At 30.4% G+C, this 18,506-nt stretch overlaps 1 protein-coding gene across 1 annotated transcript in view; it reads left to right on the top strand.

Moving 5' to 3' along the window:
* The window catches only part of Pcif1 (Phosphorylated CTD-interacting factor 1), a 67,520-nt gene that overhangs the window by 33,436 nt on the left and 15,578 nt on the right, over positions 1-18,506 (top strand). Inside the window, exons 7-13 of the mRNA XM_067272476.1 lie at positions 1,854-1,953; positions 2,039-2,201; positions 2,292-2,467; positions 5,339-5,425; positions 5,504-5,688; positions 5,770-5,863; positions 11,873-11,973. Coding sequence (XP_067128577.1) covers positions 1,854-1,953; positions 2,039-2,201; positions 2,292-2,467; positions 5,339-5,425; positions 5,504-5,688; positions 5,770-5,863; positions 11,873-11,973 — 906 coding nt within the window. The remainder of the gene's footprint in view (positions 1-1,853; positions 1,954-2,038; positions 2,202-2,291; positions 2,468-5,338; positions 5,426-5,503; positions 5,689-5,769; positions 5,864-11,872; positions 11,974-18,506) is intronic.

Here is an 18,506-nt window from a genome sequence, read left to right as displayed (position 1 = left end):
CTGTTGTAAATTTTAAACGTTTCTCACCATAGATGTAAATATGTTAAACTTAATAGTCATTTGTTTTCTAACTACAGTACTGTAATTCGTTTTAGTACCAGGTGTACACGGAAATCAGTTTCCCACTGTACTGAGCTAGTGATTGGTTTGGTTAAGCTTTTGTTTAAGTAAAATTCTGGGTCTTTCAGCAGGGTTTTATTTATGTCCCCATTCCCTAATCTCTTAATTATTTAACTACTACTTAGTAGAAATAAGTCGAAACCAGTTACTTTGTACCTGAATATCTGTAGTCTTGGGAAAACATTGGAAAGACAAATTTTTATGACAACGGATATATAAATCGTAAATTTAAGGAAAATAAATTCTAGAGCTTTTTTTTGTACCATTGTATGTCTCATTCATTAAATTTGGTTGTAAATGATGCTGCCAAAGTAACAGTTAATTTTTTAACACTGTACTAGAATTGTACACGTTTTTTCTCCATCCCCTTACAGATGGGACATACTAAATCGTAATATCACCGGTTTAACATTGAAATCTGTAAGTAATATAAGATGGGAGAGCGGAATAAACGCAGAATAAATATATCAAATATTTTAATGGATTTTTTTAAAACTCCTGTCGAACTATACAGAACTATCATAAAAACATGCCAGTAAATTCCTATCGGTTGGGTTAAGTTATAAATCTAGTCTAGGGTGGGCAACCTTTCTTATAACATGGACCAGAATAAATTTTACGTTTTTTCCGCGGGCCATAGTAGTCAACTGACGCCTTCTTGTGACTTGTAATTTTTTTAGTCTGGAAATATGAAATAAATAAATAAAAAGTTAATTACTACATTTATTTCTTTTATCGTTTTCGAAAATTACAAAGAATTGGAAAAATAACTAATTAACAGTTATTTTTCCAATTTAATAATCTATTAAAGATCTCGCGGGCCGGATAGAAACTTTTCGCGAGCCATAGCTGGCCCGCAAGCCGGGAGTTTCCCGCCATTGATCTAGTCTACTCATGATTCACATAATCGGGCTAGGGCGGCCGAATATCTAGCAGGCAGGCGGCTAACAGCCCACAACCGGTCCGGGATATAAAATTAGAAGCTTTATGTGTAAAGCATCCACCAGTTAAACCGGGTGAGGTTGGTGCTCTGTAAACCGCATGTGCCAATGCCTATATAATCTGGCTGATTTGAAACTGACCCGGTTTCGACATTCCTTCCGCTACTGAATTATTCGAATATACAATAGCAATCTTACCGTTTTTTTCACATGTAGTATAGAAATTTGTAAAAGATACATAATGCAGTTATAATAAAATATTAATTTTAATTAATGCAAAGTATGTTAATATATGAAAATTTATATTTTATAAAATACAAGGGAAGGTCATTGGAAGGTGAATCGGCGCTTCCATCGCTTCCAATGACGGCACGCCACTGTTAGAATGGTCGAATACACGGACAATATCGATGCAGCGTGTTTTCGTATGTCACATACACAGCTTCAAACCACTTACAAAGAACACGCTGGCCATTATGGCAACCAACCACTGCATAATATCTACCTAAACTGGTTTTATAAGGCATGTCACCAATGAAAAACTAAAAATTGTGAACTTACGCTAACGACTAACAGTATCTTACGGCTGCCAAGACATATGCCCTTGTGTGACAGAATTCAAAAGCACATTCTGGAAACTTGTGGATATTCACATTATTTTATATTTACAATTATTTTTTCTATGTTATCTTGTAATTTTTTATAAATGTTAATATATAACTTTGTAGGATTAATAATTATAATAGTTGAGTAGATGTTTTCAATTAAAACCACTTTCTTTAAATGTTGCAGAAATGCTTCTCCTGAAAGTAGGAAAATTGTAAAATGGAATGTTGAGGATGCTTTTCAATGGTTAAGAAAAACTTTGAATGCTACTTATGATGATTATCTTGTTAGTGACTTTTAAATATTTATTTTTCTGTGTCAACTAATTTTATTTGTTCTTCTTATTTTAACTTTAAATTTTAAAATTAAAGGAGAGACTAGCACACTTGAAACAGCAATGCCAACCACACCTAATGGAAGCTGCAAAGGCTTCTGTTGAGGGAATATGTTCAAAAATCTATTATATGTCCTGTGATTATGCGAAGAAAATACATAACAAACATTGGAGTATCTTAAATCAACACGGAATTGAAGGTTTGTATAATAATGATTTGTCATTATATTTATTATAGTAAATAATTGTTTAAAAATTTTATATACATAGTAAAAATATTTTTTATTTAGAAATTACAAGTTCTTTACAAGTGACAAATCCAAAAAAAGTGTTTTGCTATCCTGTTCAGTTTGCCATTTCTTCGCCACGATTACCTCACGTGGAATTACTCACCGACAAAGAAATTACTCATTTGCGTTATCGGGGTGATGTTGTTAGAATGAACACTTTATACTTTCAGAAATTGGTAAGTGTTCTTCCTATATTTAGTAATAATATCTTAAGATAAAAATTTGGTATTTTTCTTTGTTTTGATTCTAACAAGTTCTTCATTAAATTTTGATTATGTATACACTTACACTAATGTTTGAGTAAGTCATATGCTCAATTTTGTAATTTTATTATGTCATAAAATCTACAATTGATACAGTATCTGTTTAATTTAGGGATTGAAAAGATTTCCCCCCCCCATATTGGTCCAGTAAACATTTTTTATTTATGAAAAATGCAAATTTTTTAAGAATATGTTATGTAGATTATTTTCAAATATTCTTAACTTATAGCTGATACAAGACAATACAACAGTAAAAACTAGATTTAGATTTCATGGGTAATTAAAATGGAAATAATAAGTGTGCATTTTTTAACTGAAAATATTGTACTCTAATTCGATGTTATGCAGTTGTGTTAAATAATTATATAAGATGAGTCAAAATGATGATAAATTTTAGAATTCAACAAGCAATATTTAAAATAGGAATTTAGATTATACAAATGTAAGAATTTGTTTTCAATAATTACTTGCTGGCAGTATGATAAATGGAGGAGTAAATTTTACCACTTTCCATTATTGTATCTAGAACATTCGAATAACTATACTAGGTTCTTTTATTGTTGTGTACACTTTTAATGTATGAAGGAGTGAGTGCGTTTTTTTATATCTTGGAGTTTTATACAATAAATTCTGCAATGTCTGTCAAATAGAAATCATGCTATATCAAAACTTTCTCTGCAAAATTTTCTTAGTAGTAATCAAATAATTTTATGAAATCTTAGTAATAACACAATAGTTTTGTGTTTATTTTTTAAAAATATCAATTTGTTCTTATTAAGTCTATATTTGTAACTATAGAAACATTAAAAATAAAATATTCTTCAAGAACATACATTACACTACTATAGTTTGTCACATATGGCTTCTTTGAGTCTGTTTGCAACTGTAAAATTTTTATCTAATAGTCATATCAAGAAATGGAAAATTCAGCTATACTCAAAAATCCTTTTAGATTTTTAAGTTTAAACTATACCACTTAACAGTTTGCTAAAAGGCAAGCTATTGAGAAGTTCAGAAGAATATTATGTATGAATGCTTTATGTAGAAATAATATTAGAAAGTATATATTGATAATATTATAAGCCAATTTACATAGCAATACAAAATATAGGCATAATGATATTGAAATTTAGAAGAATTACATGATGCATAAAAGTACAACATAATGTTCCTTTTTATATTGCCCATTACACAAATTGGTGGATTGGTTTGGTGGGTAATAATTTTATTAATTCAGGCTTATGCTCTGTATTTCATATTCTGTTGTTTTGGCACTTTTTTATCTTATCTTATATGTTTCTTTTTCACACACCACACTACAGAGCCTCTTGGCTGGACAACTATTACTTTCTTCCACATTCTTCATTTTATTGCATCTACAAATAAGGTCATTTATTTATAATATTTGAAGGAACTTATCTCATTCATCTTCTTCCTTAATGGATTCACTGCAAAACTTTTTAGTATCAAAAAAGAATGGAGAACCTAAAGAAAAAGCATAACTTTAGTCTCTAGAAAAGCAATTGAAAGATTTATAAATTGTATTTTAAAATATATTGGGAATGTTATAAAATCAATTTTCAGTATCTTAATTTAAGAAAAGATTATACTTGAGATAATAAACAACTTCAGTATTTATCCTTTGAATAATGAGTGATTAATAGATTTAATCAATTACTATTTGAGGAACATTCGAATAAATGATTACTGAAAATAGTGCCAAAGTGATTCTTTGCATTTGAGCAATTGGTACTCGAGAGATTACTATAATCGAGACATTCAAACAATTTATAATAACTGAATTGTTTGTGTAATTTCTCATCACTGGCTAAAGCTGTAACATCTAACATAAAAAAAGCAAGATTATCAAAAATTTTTATAGATAATAAAATTCCTAAAATATTAAAATCAGATTGGTCTTGTATCTCGGTAAGATCAATATTAAGTTTATTTCCTAATTGAATAAATTAGAGAGAGAGAGAGAAATTTTAACCTGTAATGGCATGCAGTTTCCATTAGTATGGCCGAATGCCAAAGGAGGCAATTTTCTGCTGATTTTTTACATGTACACTTCACATAACTGCTATTCCTTGAATTTGACGATTCTAAAAAATCCTGTGATGTCTCCTTCTCTGTATTGCCAAATTTAAGATCATATGTTTTTAATATACAAAATATTGCTTTGTTTACAGAGCAATGTCCCTAACTCTTTATCCATAGGAACTCCCCACCTTTGCAATAGCATGGACTAATGTGAAATGAGTTTGCTAGAAAATTATTTTTCTGTATATTTTAGGCACAAAATAGTTGTGAAAAAATTAAATTGTTGAAGGTCGTGGTGTTCTAGGTTATTTTATGGAGGCAAGTTTGTAGCAGCTTGAGTCCATGATGTCGTGACATCATGCATAGTTGAGAAATATGTGTGACATCGTGACTCTCTCTTGTGGCAATCTTGAGATGTCTTCGTGACTGACAACATTAAAAAATGGCATCAGGGTGGAAAATCGCTGTCTAATGCATGCAATTATGAGGGGGAAAATTGTTCATGAGAATGGGTGCAAGGTGGAAAATTTCCAGTTTTTTGAGGGCCTGTGATAAGCAGTTTTTTACCAAAATTTTTATACATTCAGATAGATGGCATGTAGTGTGAGGATATCAAGGAGAGGCATGGCTAAATAAATTGATTTGGGTAAAAAATTATCATGAAAAAACTAGTAAGTAAAAGTAACTAAAAATAACCAGTAATTAATTTCAACTATATCTTTTTCTCTTTTTTCACATTAGGAACAATTGTATAGATGGAATTGTACAGATGATCGCAAATTTGAAAATTTTCTTACTAGAGTATGGTGTATGCTGAAACGATATCAAGTAAGAAGCATAAGAAATGTTTCAGAGTACATATATAAATATCATAACTTATTTTAAAACTTGCTAATTTTATTTCAGACGTTTTTTGGGTCGTCTCCCAATGAAGGACACGGAACGCAAGGTGCTTTACCTGTATCTGTATTAGAAAGTTTAAACAAACATTTTGGTGTAACTTTTGAATGTTTTGCATCACCTTTAAACTCTTACTTCCGCCAGTACTGTTCTGCATTTCCAGATACAGATAGTTTTTTTGGATCCAGAGGGTAAATTGAAATAAATGCAATATTAATTTAATGAGAGAATTTGATCCAGTGTATTAATAAAATAAAATGTTTATTTTTTAGTCCAATTTTGAATTTTCATCCAATCAGTGGCTCTTTTGAAGCTAATCCTCCATATTCCGAAGAACTGATGGAAGCGACTGTTGATCATTTTGAAGTAAATAATTAACATTTAAATATTTTTACAACCTAAGTATTCATTTATTTAGTTCTTAAATCTATTTATATTTACATTAAAAAAAAGAATAAACTAAAAAAATAATTATTAGAAATAATGAAATTATTAAGTAACCTATAGTTTTTTTTATATTTGATTTTATTAAGTATTTGTAAAAAAATAATTTTACAGTTCAGAGCATCTAAATCTAATTTATGATATTAATTTTACATAGATAAAAATGTTTAGGCATACAAATTATTATCAACCATATAACATTTAAAAAAGCAGTGTGGAGAGTTTATTTTAATTGGTACACTGCCTGAGTAACACTGCACATCTAGGGAAATGACACAATAAAATAATAAACAGTAATGGAAAAGTGATGTGAAATAGATTCCATTTTTGTAGTACAGAGTTCAAAACATTTATTTATTATTTATTTCAGTGTTCGTTTCTATATATAACAGCAAAAAACTTGATAGCTAACAGAAAATAAGAATAGTTGCAACATCAATAGATCATAAATGGTAGACAATAAAACCACAACACAACACACTGCTGTATTAGAAAGATTTTTTAAAGAGCTATTAATATTAGAAATATCAATGGCTCTTTAAAATTGACATCTCTTTAGGTCTTGGGAGAAATCTAATATAATTTTTTTGTGACTTAACTTCCAATTTTTTGATATATTAGAAAGATTATTTGATGAATATTAAACAAGACCATCCTGTAATGTAAATCTATGTAGAGATTGCGATAACAGGTACTGTGTAAAAGAAAATTCCATATAAATTAGTGTTCCACCCATGTAGTCCCAGATGACTGCCTGAACACTTGAGCAACATTTAAAATTAATAGAAAAATGTTAAAATTGTTTGTTGCCACTCCTATTGTGTTGCTTATTGTCAAAGATTTTAGTTTTAGTTACAGTTTGTTTTAACTTTATGCAATTTGCATACTGTACACACACAACTTTTTCTGCTTTTCTTCATGTCTGCATTAGAATTTTCTATTTTAAATTCATTTGGATAATTTTTGACAAGACTATGTCTTGTTTATAAAATCGTATGTCCTGCTGTCTTATCAGAGTAGAGGTATGAAGGAGTACATGTCAGGAGTTGAAATTTGGCACAGAGTATTAGGTGTCCAAATCATGCGCGCATAAAAAACCAGACTAATAGGTAGTCGGGGGACCGAGAACCGAAACGCAATAAAATACAAAATGGCGACGCTCTCTACAAACAGGCAGTAATGCGAGATTTGCGCATGTGTTGCTGGTTGGTAAGTTGGAAATACGAATATTGTGAAATCAAATTTTGACAAACGAATCTTTGAAGAAACCCATTTACCTGTTTCCATGTTATTCCTCACATGCTAACCTTGACCGATTGACCGGAGATATCTTGTTTCATCATTGGAACTTTTTGAAACTAGATGGCGCGTCATTATAATTTTATATTAAAACTAACTTCCGAAATAGAATTATTTTTTCTTTTTACATATATATATATATATATAATATATATATAAATTTCGTTTGCAATTATTTTTTTATTTTGCACAAACGATACAATAGCCACCATTATTTTTTTCAAAAACGGGAAATTTTCACAATGACAAAAATTCAACATGGGATATCATGCAACGGAGAGAAAGTTCAACATTTGATAGGTTAATTTCAATGAAAATGCATTGTGGAAGACCTCATGGTTGTGGCTGTGGCCGGCGAAGTTTGAACAATCGCACTCAAAACCAGCGATACCAAAGATGATTGCAGAATGAGAACGAGACCCGCCGTGAGCGTCGAAGTGATCCCGCTTAGTAGTGAGTCTCCGAGACAGTCTTGTCCCAAATATGGCCTTGCCATTTTACTTGTTTCCACTAAGGTAGACATGTAAATTTAATTATAATGTTTATATCATTACTTCTACTCCACAATAAACATAGTCAACATGCACATTAATAATCAGAATTATTCTCTGTATTCAAAGGTTAAAAATACAGTTACCATTCTTCATCAGTTTTAAACTGCTTTCACAACTTCAAATTATTTATTGCCACCAGTTTTACTTACTTATTAATGCAAGTGCTGGTATCCTTATCAGTTTGGTGTCTGAAAAGCAAAAATAATAAGCTGTCACTTACAAGGAGAGGATCAGATGTTTGGATTTCTGATTCGAACAAAACCTGATGAATATGTAGTCTTATACACAAACAGCTCCTTGTCCCAATAATATAACCTGCTTCTCAAGCATTCTCAGTAATGGGTCTTTGAAAATTCAGTGTTTAGCTTATAAGTGTTTGAAGGTTTTGTCATTGAGCAGGAATAGCCAAGTTGATAAGACACTAGGCTCTGGAGCTAGACCAATGTTTTCCAAAGTGGTTTCTACGGACATCTGGAGGTCCTTGAAACCACTGATGGGATCCATGGCAAATTAAAATTAATTTGGAGGTGCATAGACAATGCCAAGGGCTCCTTGAATGGTTTAATAAAAAGTAAAATGATTGTGACCCATTTTCATTATTATGAAAGTTAAAAATAAATAGTAATAAATAAATTGGATTCATTTTTACATCCTGACGTAAACATTCGTTATGTGATTAAAGTTATTGCTGGAAAAGTATGATTTTTTTTTTTTGGTCAAATCTCAGGTTATTTATCCAAAAACATTGTTAATTAAAAGTTTTCATATTATAAAAAACGATATTAAAAATAGAAAACAACATGTTAATTGTGTTTTACTTAAAATTTACACATCGTTTAAGTACTTAATAGTTATAGTTATTTTTATGTTATAATTAAAATTAAAAATTACATTTATATTAAATATAAATATAGAACAAAGTGCCTTTTAATTAAAATATATAGTTCACTTTATACAATTTTATTATTTATTTTATTTTATTTTATAATCATCTATAGTTTTCAATGTATGAATCATTTTATAATTCTAACTGTTTAGTGACTAAAAATATAAATAATTTATTTATTTTCATCAAAATTCAATAGATAAAATAAAAACCTTATTAATTTTATATTTTGGTAATATAATTTATAACCCAATTAGAAATAAATTACCGTTATTTTACAGACTATAAGACGCATTTTTTTCTTCGAAAAATTGCCTCCAAAATTCGGGTGCGTCTTATACTCTGTAGTGTCTTACAGCTATTTTTTTTTTTTAATTGCTTAAAAATTAAGGTGCGTCTTATAGTCCGTAAAATACGGTATACATTTTCTTTTGTTTTCACTGTATTATACCAGTTTATCAAAAATGGGAAACCTTTAACTAGTAATTTCAACAAATATTACTTTAAATATCAAAATATTTTGTTTTTGTCACCATTCTAGGTATCAAAGTTAAATTTGTAATTTTGCTATTATATAGTAGTGTAGAGTTATTTATTTCACTTGGGACAATGTTTTTCAACCTTTTTTTTTTATCTCGCATCTCACTGCACACTTGAAGCTATAATTAAATTTTGGTGGAAAAAAATCACGATTTAAAGTTGTTTGTAAACATGTAAACATTTTATCACCATATTCTTTTTGTCTATATATATATATATATATATATATATATTAACAAAGTTTGAATTAAATTAAAATAGTATTGTTGTTCTTTACAATAATAGTTATTTAAATTAATAATTCTCATTTACATAAGAAAATCAATTAACATTAAGTCGTAATTTGCATTTAAAAGTGGCACGATAATTACCTTTAGAAACCTGCCCGATGTCCACTATTTTTACATTAAAATCATTTGAACTAAATATACACAGTTATAGATACATTTTTGATTTAAAGAAAATTTCATTTAAAATGAAATAACCCAGTGTTATGCATAAGTTTATATAATTTTGCTTATGAATATATATTTTTTACTACATTATGTACATATTTATTTATTATAACAATTTAAATTGATTAGGCTATACGAGTTTTTTAGAGGTTTTAATTTTGATACGTACTAGTACACTAATAGTTCTTTGGGCTTTTTTAAAAATAATTTATTTAGTGCTTTCAAAAATTTTTGTGGCACACATACAATCCTCTCTTGGCACACTGGTTGAAAATCACTGACTTGGGGGTTCGTGGTCAGATTGTTGCTACGAGAAGGGGTCCTTGGGCATAATAAGTTTGAGAACCATTGAGCTAGACGATATAGGTTTGAACCTTTGAATTTTAGTGTAGTTTACTTTTTTTTTTATGTGTAACATTATTATTTTACCACATCATTAGTATTATTATTCCTCACATTTGAAGAGAGGAATAAATAAAGAAAGTGTTATTCCTTTGCTTTATTTATCCCTCTCATAAAACAGAGAGATTAAAAATTGTGATGTTATTTTCTGTTTGGCAAAAAAAAAAAAACTCTGTAGATCAACTTTTTTATGTTGTTAAATAAAATTTTTATTTCTTCATATTTGTTTTCAGATATAGTATTGTGATATTAAATTTTGGTGGTTAAAGGTCGAGGGTTGGGGAGATAATGGGGTCGTGTGTATCTCCAGTAGGATTGGACTTAATGACAATTTTACTTGTTATTAGCATTTATAATTTTTTTTTTTATAACACTCATCCCTACCCTCAAAATTAAGCTTCTTGCCATTTTATAAAATAGTTAAAAATTTTAAAATAAAATATATCAGATGGTGCCAGGAAAGTTGAGCAACTTGTTGCAATTTTTTGATCTATTGTGATTTGTGTGTACTTTTATTTAAAATATATCTGCAATGAACAAATTATTGACTCCTCTGAAAGCTAAAATTTTTTAAGTTACTAATTATGGATAACAATAATACAAAGGATTTTGTTCCTGGCTGCCCTCATTGCCTCCTGCTTCAGTGGACAAAAATTGTTTTCTACCACTTTATGGTTTGCAATAGTTTCTGCATAATTTGTAACTAAGCCAACATCTATGTATCAAAAAAATTGTAATAAGAACTGGTGGTAAGAGAAAAAGAATAACTTGATTGCATTATAACTAGTAATTAAAAATTATCTTTTCAAAATAGGCAGTTGGTGCTTAAAATTGGACTACAGTAGAGTGTCGATAAGTGGAACGTCGGAAGTGGAATGGCCGGAAAGTGGAACGATTTTCAGTCGGACTGTGTCGTGCTGAATCGAATGTTTTTGATACTAAATTTACTTCTAAAGTATAATTTTCATGTGTTTTATATTCTTTAATATATTTATTTTGTTTGTACAAAATGCAGAAATAATTTTTAACGATACGATAGCCTCGATGATTATTATAAAAATTTTCGTTAGGCTTAAAATCGACAAAAATTCAACACGAAGCGACACGCAACGGAGAAAAATTTGAACATCAGACAGGTTAATGTATTTTTTCGTACAAAGTCGGAAACTGGAACAAATCATTAACTGGAAGGACCCCAGTCCCCAATTGGTTCCACTTTTCGACGCTCTACTGTATTTACATTTTTGTTCTATAAGTGTCGAACTTTGGTACTCTGCAACATTTTCTGATAATATACCAGACATCCTCTTTCTGCTGGACAGTTTACTTTTCTTAGTAAGAAGTCTGCTTCTACTTAAATGTTTCATATTAAGCTATATCAGTTTCACTCACTCATTGATATTTAGATACATGTACCAAGTATAATTGAAAGGGACTGAATTTATATTGATGTATTATATTTGAAAGTGGAACAATTACCTTTCAATCTAATTACCAAATTTTGTGTAAAATATATATTCTTAGAAAAATTATTTCATTTACTGATTTTCATACATATAAACTGTGATGGCACATGTACCCCACAGAAAATTGCTAGAATGAAAATAAAATCTTTGCAAACTTGCTATGCCTATTGGAGAATCCATTGTTTGATGGATGTGAATTTATAATTGGCATAAACCTCCTTTCAAATTATTTTTTTAAAAGTAAACAACCCTTAGCAATTTTAAATTAATAAATATTATCGTATTTTTATGCAGAGTAAATTATAAAATTTGGATCATTTTTTTGTTAGAAAATTCTTTCGGAATCTCAGGAACCATTATCTTTCATTGTTTTCATTCCCGAATGGAGAGATCCTGTTCCGGTTGCATTGGCGAAACTTGAAGCTAGCAGGTAAGTCTGAACATATTATTTTTTAATGAAGTTAAGGATGTTTGTTCCATTTTTATTTTCAGGGTGTAAATGATAAAATAATTTATTAAAATTTTTAGTATTACTATTTTACTAAGTACAGTCAAATATAAAATTGTCAGTAGTAGTACATGTTGAAGAATCTATATTACTAAGTACAAGTAGTCTCTGACTTACTACTATGAAGTTCCATTCTGGGACTTCCATCATAAGTCAAACATAAAAAATGATGGTATTATTACTGTCATTTTTGATGTTCAGATTCCAAGGCAACACACAAGCCTGTTTAATACCACTATGTACAGTACTGAGGTTGTATGTTCCTTGGAACCAAGAATAAAATTGCTATTGAGAATTTATCACACAGGAATGCTCCTCTTGATGTCACTCTTTACACCTTGTCTTTTAACCAGTTTTTGTTTTTACTCCTTTTATTGGTCAATTTTTTCTACATTTTAACAAAAAAATTTTTATTTTTATTTTACAGTTTTACTTATTTTACCCCATGTTTTCAACAATTAGTTATTCCAGTAGTCACCATTAGTTATATTTTTAGTTTTATGATTATACATAATAAGGACTGAAGAGAGGCACCTGGCCCAAAATGTGTATCCTTTATAAAAAAAATAGAAAATAAAAATCCACTTTTTCCATCATGAGGAGTGTTCCTGAGTGATAAGTTCTCAATAGCAATTTTATGCTTGATTCCAAGGAACATACAATCAATTGAGAGATCAGAAGCAATGAAGTACTGTAAATACAAATGAGGCATTAATTCAGTTATTTACATCAAGATAATACAATTACAGTATTTAATAAAATACTATAATTAATTAATTAATTAATTAGTTATTCACAGACATGCAAATAGTTAACCACATTCAAAGAAGCAAGGACATGATAAAAATTCCAAACTAGCAGCTCTACAAATAGTTTCATTTTTGTTTGTTTTTTTGCGCCCATAGTGCCAACCTGAATTATAGTTACCGATGAATAAACTTATTGTTACATTGTATGCATTGCATTTATTGCCCATTGCAGTATTACATTTAATTGTGATACCATATCATTAGTAAACACAGCCGATTGTTTGCACTTAAAAATAAATTATAGAGACAGAAAAGGCTTCACTAATGCTCTATGTGGCTTACAGAATTGTGTTCATTCTCAAAATCTGTTTGAATGATTTTGATTTCCATTAATTGCTATGAGGAATCCAAAAACTTAATAAAAAATGGCGATTCACAACTTCGTTTTTGGGATATAAGGTTGTAGTACGAGTGTGTGCAACAAAGCAGTATTGTGTGACTCTGATGTACAATGTTCCACAGTTGTTAGCATGCCTTCTTTGAGCTTATAGAATTAACTTTGCCATTTTCCATTAATTTTGATGAGGAATCCAAAATTGTAATCAAGATCCATTTAAATGTAAAAAATAAGAGTCCATGACTTTGTTTTTAATATAATGAGGTATTAAAGTGACAATATCTCTGCTCTCTGATGTGACTGATTGTACCTAATGGAATTTAAGCCTAGGGATCAAAATAAAAATAGCATTGTGTGCGCCTGATGGAAAATAGGCATGAAAAATAAACAATACACAAGAACAAAGCAATCAATGGCGATTGCTTTGTTCTTGGATCGTCTCTCCATATCGGCAAGTGCAAAGATCGTATCTCCCATGGCTGGCAGGTACAAAGATTCCCTCTTTTGTGGTGGCAAGTGTAAATTTTACCGCTCTTGTCTGTCAGGTACAAGAAAGAATCATCTCTTCTATGCCTAACATGTGCAGAAATCACTTCTTTCTTTCAGGCTTCACCTCAATTCTATTGCAATACGACAAACTTGCATGATGTCCTAGTAATGCACTAGTTTTAGGGGTAGTGTGAATATAAACACTTTATATTTCACACTTATCTGCATAATATAGTGTGTGAAATATATATATGTGCTGCATATTGATAACAAAACATGCATTCTGAAGATGAGAAAATTCAAAATTGCTTACATTAGATTGCATAAACAAACTAAAGTTGAAATTTTGTTCAAAATTCTTATTTACTAAAGAATACCTTAATCAATTCCTTTATATGGGAACTTCTAAGAATGGTTTATAATTGCTTCTTTACCATTGCTGGGATCTAAATTTTCACTTATATGTTTGCTATGATGGAAAGAAGGATCCTTGCAGTTGAGGGCAACATGCTGTCTGCAGTCAATTTGTTGATCTTGGAGTCAATTGATGTCAGACAAGATGTGCTGTTGTTTCAGTTAGTGTGACAATTTGTCTATGATTTCAGTTGTAATGTGGACTTCATGGTAGATGGAACCAGAAGCTGAATTTTTATTAGTCATGGAACAGCAATACTCAAAGCACCACCTGTTGATCAAATATTCAATACAATAATCCTAGAACCAAATCCTATTCTTCATGCTACTGCTAAATGAAAATACAGGATCTGTACCTTCATTCTTAGTGCAAATGTTGTTACAATCTACAATCGGAAATACCAAAACAGTTTACAAGATTGCAGTTTTTTATCTGCAGTTGGAAACTTCTTCTATTTTGCAGTCTAAGACTATAATCACCAAGTGATATCAATGAGGACAAAATATAAATAGTTGTTACCTCATATGCAACTCTTAAGTCATCTAAGGGAGTGATGTTCAAAGTAACTCACTCTCCATACTTTCAAATCCATCAGAACAAGGAGTATTGGTTATTCATCACACCAGAATTCAATGAGGGGAAAAACTACTACCTATTAAATGCAACACTTAGGCATTCCCCCTAGGGAAATCACCTTCTGGAAGGTCATTTTAAGGATAACTGGCCCCTATTCAGATGTTACATGTGTGGAGAAAACTCCATGTGGCCAGTCCGTCCTGGCAAGGCGGAAACCAATGACCAAACTCAGTGTTCAGGGAACAGAACCTGCTTGGCCATTTGTTAAACACTTGATCTTGACTAAGTAACCCACCCTGTCCAAATCAATATATGTAGGTTATATCCATTATTCAGTTTATCCCAACATACCTAACCCTGTGCATTGCTTCCAGTGCCAAAGATGTGGGCAATCTAAAACCTCTTGTCATAGCGTTTCTTCGTGCTCAAAAATATGGTATTGTTTAACCCTTTCCCGGCCAGGGTACCGATCTATCGTTACCCTATTCGTTTAGCAAAACGGCCAGGGTACCGATTGATCGTTACCCTGTTAACAATCGATTTTTATAAAATTTATCGACAACAGATGTCAGCACTTGACGGCATCGTCTTGTTTATCGTTCATTCTACATATTTTTGTCCAGGTGGTGTTTTATCGACTTAAAAAATTTTAATTATCGGTTATTTTTTCTTAATTTTTCATTTTCTGATAACTTATTATTTTATTTTTTGCATATTCATGCAATAATATTACTATAATAAGTTGATTTATGCTATAATAAGTTTATTCAGCTATAATATGTTAATATATCGTAAATATTTAAGTTATGACCTTCAGTTCTGATATTTTATATATTTTTTTTAATTTTAATTTTTATTAAATCTAAAATATTAGCAAATGTTACATCTATTGCTATTGGTAATCATATGTTTATTACAAAAATATATAGTCTTGTTTGATATGAAATGAATAAAGTATATTAGTTAATTATGTTAGATGAAAGCAGAATAAAGTTCAGATTTCAAACAAATGTTTGATATAATGTGCGATAATTTCACAACAAATAAACGTACGTGCATAAATGTAATATCAAATTGTACAGAACAATATTCTACGTCATTCTGGCTCAGTGACAATAAGAATAAAGTAACCAGACAATGTTAATTTTGACAAAAAGTAACAAATTTTTAAGTTTGAATGTCAATTATCATATATTATTTTTTTTTTCTCATAAATATTTCAAACGAACTTTATTGAAAAATGTCGTATTTAAAACTAACTATATTGATGAATATATGTGATTTTTTTCATATGAATCAAATAATAATTTAATTTTTGGTGAATTTTTAAAGTAATATTGCCTGATTTACCTATTTTGACCTTGGCCGTTTTACAAAATAAGGGGGCGTGGCAAACGGCAGGGAAAGGGTTAACACAGTGATACTTGCACTGCCATTCCTTGCTGTGTAAACTGTAAAGGACCTCATTCTTCATACTCTAGATCATAACCTGTATGACAAAGAAAAAAGATGATATTCTCATTGCTTTCACAAATGATATCAGTTTTGCCAAGATCCAGAGATGAGTAGCACCTCCTCAAACCATCCAAAATCAGGAATCTTATGCAACAACAGTTAAAACAGTGGAAAATTAGATAAATGCATATTAAACACCACGGGAATATTTCACTTGCCACAAAATAAACACAAAACATTCAGGTAGACTTGTAAATCTAATACTTTACTAATGATTTCAAAAAGCTAATAGGAAGCCACTGAACAAATTCAAAAATTTTGAATGGTGATCTAATGAGTGGTGATTTGGATTTTTTTGGGGGGGGGGGAAGAGGAAAATTCAGATGTAAAAACACAACTTTCATCTCCTAAAGATAAAATGGGTGACATTGGATGCTGAATTGAGTTTTATTTTGAGTTTGACTGTGTGTGCAGGTAACTTTTGGTTCTCTTGTCAGTCTATCAATATAGTTTGCAGTTGTCTCTCAATGAAATTCATCTGAAAAAAACAAAATCATCAATGGTCTAATAATGACTTTACTTTTAACACTGACAAAACTTTACACGTCTACTTGGTTTGCATGAAGATCAATGTTTGAAATTTGCCAGAAATTTACCTATTTAGGTAAATGGTATACAAATCCCAATGATCAATGAAGCAAAATTCATGAGTATTCTTGTTTGATGAAAAATTAAACAACTACTCTTCAGGTAAAGAAGTCAGAGGTAATAAATGTTCTATTCTCAGGATTTACAAAGCTCTTATTCTCTCAATGCTAAATTATGGATGTTCTGCATGAGAATCTACTCTTTGGATACCAGATCTAGTTCACCATCAAGCATTGCATTTGTGTATTGATGTTTAGATGCCTTTGAATTTCCATTGTCAGTCAGAAGAAAACAGTTCTCTCTAAACTGAAATCTCAGCCTAAATTTCTTGTATATCCTGCATTATCTGAATCAGAACTTAACCTTTCAACAGTGGAACAGTCAGTTGTGGGGCTCCCACTTAGTTGTGGAGAAGAAATGAAAATATACTTTAAAAATTTCCCACAAGCATTTTTTCTCATTACTGTTTCAGAAAAAGACTTTTTGTAAACAGTTCTGTCTAGTAAAGAAGTCTTTTTTTATTGTTACATAATTCATTTTTTGTGTGAATTTCTTTTTCGCGGTAGTTTTTGGCGATACCCCCAAAAGAATGTAGCGAGTATAGTCGTCCCTCACCACTGCCACACGATTGCCTTGGACGATTATAATCGTCCCTCACTGTTAAGAGGTTATTTACAGTTCACCTATACTTTTGATATAAAAATGGACATTATAACCAACACTATTGATTGGGATACAACTATTATCTCACACAGTCTGGGATTAATAGTGTGAATCACCTTGGTCACCTTCTGCCATACAGTTGACTTTAGCTAAGTAATTCCCTAAAGAATCCACTCCACATTGTGTATATAAAGAGTAAGTTGTAGAAATCAACCACAGTAACAAGAATTTGATTTTTGTACACACAGCTTATAACTATTAGAATCAGTCTTTGACTGCTGATGAAATCCACGCAGTTGATATTGACTCACAAGTTTTGGCTAATGAGTACGGAATGTGAAATAAACATCTTTTCACAACTAAGTTCTCTCTAAAATTCTGTTGAGTCTCAAGCTATGTTGGTATAAAAGGAAATAAAGAATAGGCTGGCTCTGCAGAAGTGCTATATTATTCAACACCTTGAAGGCATACTGACTTGAAGCCAGTCATTAAAAAATGACATTCATTCCACATATGACAGAATATGTATGCTAAAGTCCACAGTAAACTTTATTAGATGCTATGACAGGAGATCTGAATTTATTAATGAGTCAGACAAGTATGTCAGTATTGTGACTGTGTGAATTCTCTCAATTTAAAATGCTGTTCTTGAATCCTCTGAATGTAAGTGTGTTGGGAATCTTAGGCTAGAGACCAAACCTTGACGTGCTACTGCAGGCATGGCCAACAGTTTTTGCCCTGGGCCGAATGAAATATTAAAATTAAAAAATGTTAAATACAAAACCGATTCATTTAAGTAAATAAATGTCTAGATATATTAGTATTGCATTTCTAGCAAAGCACGCAAATTACTAAATTAAATTGAATATCACCTGTATATCTTGAATTACTGTCTTAAATTTACATTATTTTATGATAAATATTAATATTTTATCATTTTTTTTATCTGGCACTATCATACAGACAAGTACAAAAGTTGTAAATTTCTACAATGGAATTTAAAAAAAAAAAAATTGAATTATCGCAAATCCATTCAACCAATTATTGAAAGATTAATCACAGG

Source organism: Centruroides vittatus, unplaced genomic scaffold (genome assembly GCF_030686945.1).
Source record: "Centruroides vittatus isolate TY-2023 unplaced genomic scaffold, ASM3068694v2 contig_439, whole genome shotgun sequence".
NCBI classification, from domain to species: Eukaryota; Metazoa; Arthropoda; class Arachnida; order Scorpiones; family Buthidae; genus Centruroides; species Centruroides vittatus.
Note: the sequence above shows the minus strand (reverse complement) of the source record. Positions and strands in the feature narration are given on the sequence as shown.